General features: G+C 51.7%; 2 protein-coding genes across 7 annotated transcripts in view; both read right to left on the bottom strand.

Moving 5' to 3' along the window:
* Positions 1–1641, bottom strand: part of C22H9orf24 (chromosome 22 C9orf24 homolog) — a 13148-nt gene extending 11507 nt beyond the window's left edge. For all 3 annotated transcript variants that reach the window (XM_021222352.1, XM_021222351.1, XM_021222350.1), the window contains exon 1: positions 1335–1641. In XM_021222352.1, the coding sequence (XP_021078011.1) occupies positions 1335–1469 (135 nt within the window). In that variant the 5' untranslated portion in view covers positions 1470–1641. The remainder of the gene's footprint in view (positions 1–1334) is intronic.
* A 364-nt stretch (positions 1642–2005) lies between these two features.
* The window catches only part of Fam219a (family with sequence similarity 219 member A), a 54008-nt gene continuing 45627 nt past the window's right edge, over positions 2006–10386 (bottom strand). The window contains exons 2-6 of one of the 4 annotated variants that reach the window (XM_021222164.2): positions 8520–8619; positions 6151–6253; positions 5905–5985; positions 5203–5257; positions 2006–4688 (exon numbers count right to left, since the gene is read on the bottom strand). In XM_021222164.2, coding sequence (XP_021077823.1) covers positions 4530–4688; positions 5203–5257; positions 5905–5985; positions 6151–6253; positions 8520–8619 — 498 coding nt within the window. In that variant the 3' untranslated portion in view covers positions 2006–4529. The remainder of the gene's footprint in view (positions 4689–5202; positions 5258–5904; positions 5986–6150; positions 6254–8519; positions 8620–10386) is intronic. The other 3 variants (XM_021222167.2, XM_021222168.2, XM_021222165.2) reach the window with 3 other exon arrangements.

A 10386-nucleotide genomic window follows, 5' to 3' on the forward strand; every position in this document is an offset into this window, starting at 1 on the left:
GAGTGAAACCTGGGACCTCGTGCACGCTAGGCAAGAGCTTTACCGGCATGCGATGCCACCAGCCGCGATGCCACCAGCCGTGATGCCACCAGCCACGATGCCACCAGCCTTCATTTGTTGCCTTTATCTTAGTGTAAACTTTGTGGGTTTGGTCTCACTTTGGAAACCTGAAGACTTGCAGTGAGGATGTCTTCCCACAGAAGTTATACAGTGTGTGTATGTGCATGCATGTGTGTAATTGTGTGCTGGTATGTGTGTGCGTGTATGCAGGTGTGCATGTTTGCAGGCATGCGAGCATGAGTACGTGTGTATGTGTGTGAGTGTGTGTGTGTGTGTGTGTGTGTGTGTGTGTGTGTGTGTAAAGAGCCAGAGACATTGAACCATGTGTTTCAGTCTGGAATTCAGATTCATTTCCCCTACTTTTAGTTAGTTTAACATGAACGTCTCTCATAGTGTTGGTAGTGGCATTTGTTGTCAGGCAATTGTGTCTTTTTAAGTATATTTATCACTCATGATTGTCTAAAAGCTAACTTTCTGTGAGACTTAGAGCTTTGCCCAGGTATCCATACACAGCCTAGCCTGCCCTTGAATTTACCATCCTCCAAGGTTCCTCTCCTTGTGTTCTATAGAGCATATCTAGAGATCATTTTTCAAAAATTCTATTCATGAGCTCCTTTTGTCACCACCATAGGCTCTAATTCCCGCCATGCATTGTTTCTCTTCTATCCCCCAGAGAGTCAGAAGGGAACACGACACCCTTGCACAGGCAGAGGGGCCTTGGGACATTGCTGGCCCGAGTGCTGTAGAGCACTACAGGGAGCCCTAAAACATCTGCATATCCCTGTCACATGACTCTCACTTCTTGTTGTTTTGCTTTTTTTTTTTTTTTTTTTTTTTGAGACAGGGTTTCTCTGTGTAGCCCTGGCTGTCCTAGAACTTGCTCTGTAGACTAGGCTGGCCTTGAACCTACAAAGATCTGCCTGCCTCTGCCTCCCAAGTGCTGGCATTAATGGTGTGCTCCACCATCTGGCAATTTAAAACCTATCTTAATAAATCCAAAGCAATCTCAAAATGTCTGGGCATGGTTCCTACCTGCAATTCCAGCCGGTACTTGGGAGGCTGAGGTAGGATTGTCACAAGTTTTAGGCCAGGCTAGGCTACACAGTGAGGCCTTGTCTCAATAAATAAGTAAATAAATACATAAATGAAATAAAAACAAAAGACAAAACACAAAACCTAAAACAGGAAATAACTACAAACACAGAGATGGCGGCATGGCAGCCGCCCAGACACACGGCCATGCTCCTTCCATCCCATCTGCAGCCTCTACTTACTGGGGTCACAAACTTGTTGGCTTCCCAGGCCCATAGGGGTGGGTCCTTATAGACCTCCTTGATGGAGGTCGGAGCCCTGTAGGAGTCACTGTAGGTGCTGATGGGGGTCTTGGTCTTCCGGGAGAAGAGGAACATGGTAGGGTCTCAGGGATGCTGTAGTGGGCTTCGCCTCTCAAGGACTCCTGCTGGACATCGGTGACTACCCCTTCCCCTAAATAGCCCACACCTCCGGCCTAGAAGGTGCCCCTAGATGCTGTGACCCCTTCCTTTGGGGGACCTCTCAGTATCTTCCCCCCTCAGCTTTCTTGTTTCCTACCCCACCCAACTTCCCTTTTAGGATAGGCAATGCCCATTATGATATCACCTGCCTTGGTCCCATCCCTGCACAGGAGGCCTAATTTCCTCCCCATGACAGCCCCTTTCTGCCTTGGGCCCCTCAAAATATCCAAGTCCCAAGAAGGCCACAGAGAACTTGCAGGACAGACTCAATGTTGAAGAGAGGCAGAGCTTCCAATTCACAGTCCGAGGTTGTGACTCACCTAGGGCCACACATCAGTAGCAAGCAGAGGTGGAGGGACATGTGTATGGGGGGGGGTGTCAGTTTTTCGCCCTTCCTCAGCCCCCTTGCATGGCCCACACCCCAGGTAAGGAGCTGAGACTGGCTTGTTTGATGCTTTTAATATTATTATTTTGTGTTACACGATACACAACCAAGGATGATGGTCAATACTGCGATGGAAATGTTAAAAAAAATATTATACACGGCTCATGTCTTCCACACACCTTCTTGGAAATAAATTAGTGAGCTCGGAGAAACCTGGCTGGGTAGCAGCCGCAGGGTGGGGGAGTGTTAAGGCAGTATCTACAAGGGGTGGGGGAGTGGGGAGGGGGAAGGGAGGGGGGGCAAGCTGAGACCCTGGCTCTTCTCCTTCAACTTCCAGGCAGGGAAGGAGGGAACTGCGCTCTCCTTGGACTTGGAAGCTGCAGGCTGCCAGCTTCCTACCCCTACCCACTGTGTATATACCACCTCAGTCTAATGCCCTTGCCTGCTACGGAACTAGTGTGCTCACAAGGGCACTGGCCCTTGGCTCTCAGGGTCACACACGTTGAATTAGAATCCCTCAGGAGTCAGAGGCAAAGGCAGAAGTCTAAAGAAAGGAGGCACCATGTTCTAGAAGGGTGAGTTGAAGAGCCTGGTGGGGATGCAGTGGGGGGGTTCTAGCGCTGGGGCCCAGATGATGAGTGGTGGGGATGCGAACTGGGGTAGGAGAGGGGGCTCAGATGGGGCCACCATGGGCCTGTGGCCCTGAAGATGCTTTCTCTGGCTTGCCTCCTTTGGTATTTTCTTATTTAATTAGGATCTCTGCACTAGGGGGAGCTAAGCTGGAGGTGTGTGGAGTGGAAAGCTACACTCCAATACCTGGGAGTGGGCAGCCCCTGCATGTGGTGCAGAGAGAGACGCTTCCCTTCCCAAGCCAACAGCCCCACCCCTCCTCCTCACCACCCCCACTCTAGCCTAGGTGTGAGTAGGATCCAGAGGGCAGAAATGTCAGCATGTGGGGTGCCTGGAGGAGACACACTCTGGCCACACTGGCTCAGTGAGAGGAGGCTCGTGGGGCCAAGGCCCAGCAGTCTGAGGCTCTCTCTGCTCTCTGTAGTTAGTTGTCTTCAGCCGTGGGAGAGCTACAGCCTTACCTTTCCTCCCTCAGACCAGCAGCAGAAGCAACAGTATACATGACACCCGGTACAGCTACACACACACACACACACACACACACACACACACACACACACACTCACACTCACACGCACACACCCCACTTTCCCCCAAACAAATCTTCATGGACTTCCCATGTCCATGCACGTACACATCCAGGTACCTCCTGAGATCAAAGACACACAGATGTCATAGTCTTTTGCAGAAACTCCTGTGAAGAAATTCCTTCTGGTATGAAAAGACTCTGTCAGTGATGTCAGCTACTCTTTATTTTCCAGTTGTGAGAACTGAAACCCTGGAGAAGCCTGGGAATTGCTTAGGAGCTCAGGGAGAATGCCGAAGGCTGGGACCAGAACCCAGGTTTTGGATGGCCAGGCTGTGCATTCTCATTCCCAAGCAGCCTCTCACACAGTTACCAGACCACAGCCATTTCCCCATCTCAGACACCAACCTGGTTCCCTGGACAGACAGTCTCAACACACATGCGTGTACACACACACACACACACACACACACACACATACATGCATGTACACACATCCATATGCACACACATGTGCATACCATACGATATACATACAGCCACTTGGCTCACTGTATTTTCTTAAGCTTGCCCTTGAAGAGCCTTTCTGGAAGCCTGCCTCCTGGACTTTGAGCTAGGGTGAGATGGCAATGGGGCACAGGAGGCCAGCCTTATCTCTTGCTTCCAGCCTGGAACCAATAGAAAGAAGACTAGGGGTGGCAGGGCGGCATGGGGATGAGGCAGAGAGACAGATGCACTGGTTAGAGACCTGTGAGAACAGGCCCCAAACCAGGCTTCTTTCTAAGGTCCGTCTTACTTCCCAACCCTCAGAAAGTAAGGAAGCAGGGGAGAGAGACAGGGAGGGAGTTATCTAATGGAGAGACCTATGGACAGCGTTGCCTGGCTTCCCATCTGGAGATGAGGGGAAAACACAAATGGGTGTATGGGCTGGCACAGGGTTTGGGGAGGGGGCTCTGAGGTGTGAGAACTGCCCCCATTGCTAGGAGCCTTTTCTTCTCCAAACCCCTTTCCTTCCTTTCCAAGCTGGGCTTGGGGGGATTCATGGCTTCACTGGCTGGGGCCAACCTTCCGGACCTGTGATCCCTTCACAGACAGCTTACATTTGGCCTCCTGGCCTTCAGTGCCGCCCCCCTTACTGCAGCTATGGGAGAGGTGGCAGGGTGCTTGGGTGTGGTTCCCCCAAGTAACCGAACAAACAGTGCCCACCCCTCCTCAGCCCCGGGGCTGGAGACAGACCCGGTTTTGGTTTCTCCGGCTCCTTGAACACACAGAGGTACACGTCCTACCATAGGAGGAAGCAATGACTGTTACGAGGTTGGCGGCTGTAAGAGGCGCGGGGCTGGGGACCAGTGGACCAGCAGGGTAGGGGTCTCCCCTGCTGCATCCCACCAGGCCCAGGTCAGCGCCGCCCCGTGCACCGCGGCGACCCCGCCCACTACTGAATGTGGCAGGCGGTGGAGGAAGTGGCCTGACAACACATGCAGGTGGGGTTCACGGACTTGGGGGGGATGAGATCTAGGTCCTCGTCGTCGGGGATCTCGTCTAACCGGTAGCCATCTTTCAGCAGCTGGATGTTCAAATCTTGGTTGATCTGCTGTAGAAAAGGTTCGCGTCAGCTGGAAGGGCATCACTTTGGGGTGGGGCCGCCGCTGCCACCCCAAGTCTACAGAACAGCTCCATCTCATCCCAGGTCTGGGCCTGGCTCTGGTCTCCCTTCCTCCAGACAGGTTTTCCTAAGGCCCAGCCATATACAGGCCCCTGCCTAGTCCAAGGTCAACTTCTCATCGCTACTCTTGATTCTTTTCAGGGTTTGCCCCGATTTCAGGTCAACTCGTGTAAGATGTCGCCCGCATTTCACACCTGTTCTATTTTAGAGCCCCTCTTTAATAACCCCGGGCTCGCTGTAATTCAGGTTAGTGATTTCTTCCTAAATTCTCCCAGCCCAGGCCCCGCCTCACGCGTAGCCCCTCCCCCACAGAACTCCACCCACGTGCCTTTCTTCTGCCCCTTAGGAACCACACCCCCAGCCACCCCGCCCACCCCGTGGCCGCCTGGTAAAGGGAGTCTCTGGCTCCTGTGGTTTGTGGAGGCAAGGGGTGGAGCCTCACCTCGGCAGAGGAGTAGCCAGAGGAAGAGTATCTGGACATGTCGAAATCATCATCGCTGGCCGTGAGGAGAGAGGAGAGAGAAGGGTAAGTACCTCGGAGAAATTAAATAGAAAATGCTCTGCGTCTTTGCTAGACCTGCCCCTCCCAACAGTAGGATTTAAATAACCCGTGCTTATTATGCAAATATATGTTTGCTAAGGCAGGTTTCCTAGCTCGACCTTTAAATGGAGTGGCTTCTTAAGTTCCTTCTGGAGACAACTGCTACCGCTCTCTTTCCGCGCGTCCTCAGGCTGTGTTTTAATTTTTCTCCCCCTAGGTTCTGATCACCCTGGCTGTTTGGATTTCCCAAGTCTATGGCTAGGGAGCTGCTACCCTGACATAGGGTTCCTCCCTGAGAAGGGGGCTGGCATCAGGCGTTCCATTAGGCTGTCTAGAGACATCAGCCCATCGTGGGGCAGCAGCTGTCCCAGCACAGCAGCAAATTCTGCCAGTCCCCAGGCCTCTCTCTGCACAATCCTTTAAAACCACCACCACCACCAACACGAAGCCAAAACCCACCCCCTTGGGAGACTTTACCCATGGAGAGTTGGTGGCTGAAGAACACAGCCCTTGTGGCAATGTGACAGGTGTGGCCTGTTACAAGCCATCCGAACTCACACAGCATCATGTGGCTTGCCCAGCTGCCCCAGACCCCATACACACCTGTCTGTGTCAAGAGCTACCAGTGGCTTCTCATCAGGGCTCTGGTCCAGCGAGGAGTAGCCTTTATTAGGGACAACCAGCCTGGGTAAAGAATGGGGAGTTGGAGTGCCAGCCGCCAGCCAGAGCATATAATCAGGACATGGGGTCCTCCCCCTCACTGTCATTACCCCCCCCATTCCCCTGAGGAGGGAGAGGGTAGAGACCAGCTGACTGGTGAGGTCCCGGTGGGGCAGAGAGGACCCCTACCTCGTCCGGGCCATGACGTTGTTCTTCTTGGGTTGCTGGTTGACAGGGCTGCCCATGCTGCCGTTCTTCAGGGAACCCTTCCGGGCCAGCTCCCTTTGCTTCTCTGCAAAGAGCATGGGAAAGAAGCTGTGTCCTGCCCCAGTGGCCGCCAGGCACCTGACGCATGACTGAGGCGGACAGTGGCAGCCCAGGAGAGGAGGCTGACCCTACCCTGTGGGAACCACAGTTCCTGTGTTGGGCAGCCGGCCTGTGCTTGATGTCAAGGAATGGCTAGAGAGGAAGAGATGAACACAGAAGGCTGAAGCAGTCAGAGAGGCCTTCCCGGAAGAAGGACATTAAGAAGGAAAGTAAGTACAAAAGCACTCAAGAGGACATAGCTACAGATGTGAATGGAACGGAGCGAGAAGAGGTAATAAAGAGGTGAACTTGGGAAAGGAGCCATTCATCAGTTAATTATTCACTCAACAAACACTAGATTCGAAATTATGCATCAAGTACTATACCACAGGGATGGCAGGCTCCCAGTAGACTCCCATCTTAAGAAACAAAAGAAAGCAACCAAACCCCTCAGAGTGCCAAGGCCTTGGCCATGGGACTGAGGCATTTTGGGATTAATGGGGATGGAAAAGGAGCTACTTAAGGGTTTCCTTAGTGGGAGGGTCAGAAAGGGGCCTTGGGCAGGACTGGGCAGGAGGCTGAGGAGCCCAGTCTGCTCCTGCACTTGTGGGGCTGGACATTGATGACTTACTACGTGGTATGTGTGACCCCGGGAGCTGCCTGGAGGGAGTCTCAGCCACTCTTCCTTACTAATGTCAAGTAAAGCCATGAGGTAGGAGAAAGGCTTGTTCTGTGGCAGAACCATAGCAGCAGGTGTGGGTGTGTGACTTCTTAGTGTAAGGGTGGGAGGAACCGTTACAGCACCTGTGAGCCACTTGAAAATGATCTCAGATTTCCAAGTCTTTGAAACTCTCCTTTCCTACCCTCTGACCTCTCTGCCTCTATTTTAGTTTTTCCAGGCTCTCTTCAGCAGGCAGCAGCTGCCATTACCACATCAAGCCTCTAGGGGGTACACTTTGCCTTACATTTCTTGGTGATTTTGTTGCTCTCAAGTGAGACAAGTTGTGAATGTTCATGAGCTTTGGTGGCGATTCTACGGTAAAGGGAATAAAAATGCTATCTTAACAGAAGGCTGACTTTGTTTGAAATCATGAAAACAAACGCAGACAATAAGCTGACAAGGCTCAGACTACGGACTACTATGCAACCATTTAAAAGAATGAAGCCATTCTCTGTAGGACATCCAGGGGAGGGGGCAAGGCTCACAAAATGTGCACAATGCAATGCCTCTTGTGCTCAAGTACAAAATGAAGCCACAAGAACCTGGGATGGTTGCCTCTGGAGAGAGTTCAGAACCTATATGCATTTCAAATACTTTTATTGTTGCATTAAAACAACAATAAACAAAAGTGGCTGTACTTTGAATAGAATGTCCCAGAAAGACAAGCAGGTCCATCAAGAGAACAGCTGTTGTGTTTAGAAAATCAACCAGGGGGCTGCCTGGGCCCAGAAGGAGAACCACAAGACCTGTGTTATTATTATTATTATTATTATTATTATTATTATTATTATTATTATTATTATTTTGAATTCCCTAAAGGCGCAGGCTCTGTGGGAAAGAATCCCGATAGCTCACTACGCAGGGGGAGCCAGCTAAGAGATAAGATTCCATCTTAGCTGAGGAATGAGGGTTTTGGTGGGCAGATAGAGTCTGGGTTCTGAGAGGAGCTAAGGACAGTGATGACTGTATCTGACTGTCATCTGTCTTGTGTGTGGCACGTTATAATGTCTCTTCAGGAAACCAACTCTTTGGTGGGAGTCTGCTATCATCTTCAGCAGCCTTGGATCAGTGAGATTTTGGTCCATGAAGGGAGAGGGGGAGTGCTTAGCAGAGGGTGGGGTAAGAACTGGAGTCACAGGAGCGCTGGGCAGCTGCAGTGTCAGGCGATCGATCTCACAGCAGTTAGTGGACATGGGACCCACCCTAAGACAAGGATAATGCAATACTTGGAGAGGAAATGGGTTCTGGGGTTCTAAGAAAGGAACAGTCTCCCTGGACAGAAGTCACCCTGGTCCTGGATCTGTTCCTCAAACATAGGGGCAGCTGCCCTATCTTTGGAGGCAGGTTCCTTTCGGCTGGCCCTGTCCAGTGCTGCCCTGGGGTTCTGTGCGGTGCCTGGGAGTGCGGATGGCTTACTTGGAGGTTGGGACCATCGAGGCCAAGCCGCTTCACCTGTAGCACCTGGCCGGCAACCCGATCCAAGAGCACCTTCTTCACTCCCCACATCTCCCTCATCCCCAGACACACTCACCCAGCTTCACCTGGAGCGGGGATGGTTTGTAATTCATGGTTACTGACTCACCCTCCCGGGCGTCACAGTCTCGGTCTGAGATAGAGGCTGCGGCTGGATCCTGTTGGGGAGAAAGCAGAGAGACAGGGAAGCATTAGCATGTGACCCCAGGGGTTGCTCTGAACCCTGAAGCAAACCTTCTCGTCTGCCCTCTGGGTTTCTGGGAGCGTTTACTCCAGCAGCAGGCCAGTCAGCATTCAGGGAGAGAGAAGAGGCTACTGTGCACCATGGAAGAGAGGAGCTGATGTCCTATTCCGACCAACAAGAGCCCCGCGTGAGCCAGACTGCTCCAGAAAGCCCTGCCTAAAACCCACAGGGCTTCCTCCACAAAGGCTGGTGCAAGCTGTCTGACTCTCTGGCTTCTCTATGCATCAAGGAAAGAGTCTGTCAAGTTCCTCTGAGCCGACAGGCGGGGCGAGGTCAGAGCCCGTACTCCTGAGAGCCCTTCTTCCTGTTTCACCTTTGCAGGCTCTAGGCAAACAACTGGCCAATCTAAGCAAGGCCTCAAGACTAAAATGAAGGGGAAAAAAGTCAAATGAGCACTTCTGAAGTTCCCAGATGAGCTCTAAGCAGTGCCTCCCGATGGATGGGAACGGTGGCTGAGAAGACGGACCTGACAAACCAGCAGGACAAGGTGACAGGTGATGCGGGTGACAAGGAGGGTAGGCAGGCTTTCATTCCACGTGAGCAATCTTTGCACTCTCCCCTGCACTATCTCTCAGTAGCCTCCAGCTCTGGGCCAGACCCTGTGCTTCCCAGAGTCCTTAGCTAGCCCTGCTATCTCTCCAAATGCCCTCGATGTATGAGATCCAGGGCCCCTGTCTATGCCATCGGTAAGGAGCATCTCCTTTTTTATGGGGAGACAAAAGATTTTATTCAGGTTAAGCACCACTTGCATCTACATTTGAGACCAGTTTACAATCATTTTTCTATTATAGGCAGGCATATGAGCTTAGTTGCAATCCTTTTTCTGGCATAAAAAAGATATTTTCAGTATTTTTCATAGTTGTCAGATTCACAATTATAAAGGGAGCTAAAGATGAGCTTCTCTTAGAATGAACAACTCTTATTTTACAATGTTTTTATACTCAGGCCAGCAGAGTTGGTTTAGTAATTAATAGTACTTGTTCTTGCAGAAGACCTAGGTTCAATTCCTAGTACCCACAGGAGGTTCAGAGCCTTCTGATCCAAGGACGTCTGATGTCTGTGGCACCAGGCACACATGTGGTGCATATACATGCATACAGACAAAATACACATACAAGTAAAAGAAAATTTGAAAAGTTTTTATTCTTCTCGAATTTCATACAGAGTGTTTTGATCCTATTCATCCCTACTCCTCCCCTAACTCCTCCCAGGCCCTCCCCTAACTCCTCTCAGGTCCTCCCCTAACTCCTCCTGGGCCCTCCCCTAACTCCTCTCAGGTCCTCCCTAACTCCTCTCAGGTCCTCCCTAACTCCTCTCAGGCCCTCCCCTAACTCCTCTTAGATCCTCCCCTAACTCCTCTCAGATCCTCCCCTAACTCCTCTCAGGTCCTCCCTAACTCCTCTCAGGTCCTCCCTAACTCCTCTCAGGTCCTCCCTAACTCCTCTCAGGCCCTCCCCTAACTCCTCTCAGGTCATCCCCTAACTCCTCTCAGGTCATCCCCTAACTCCTCTCAGGTCCTCCCCTAACTCCTCTCAGGTCCTCCCCTAACTCCTCTCAGGTCCTCCCCTAACTCCTCTCAGGTCCTCCCCTAACTCCTCTCAGGTCCTCCCTAACTCCTCTCAGGTCCTCCCTAACTCCTCTCAGGTCCTCCCTAACTCCTCTCAGGTCCTCCCCTAACTCC

Source organism: Mus pahari, chromosome 22, assembly GCF_900095145.1.
Source record: "Mus pahari chromosome 22, PAHARI_EIJ_v1.1, whole genome shotgun sequence".
Taxonomy (NCBI): domain Eukaryota; kingdom Metazoa; phylum Chordata; class Mammalia; order Rodentia; family Muridae; genus Mus; species Mus pahari.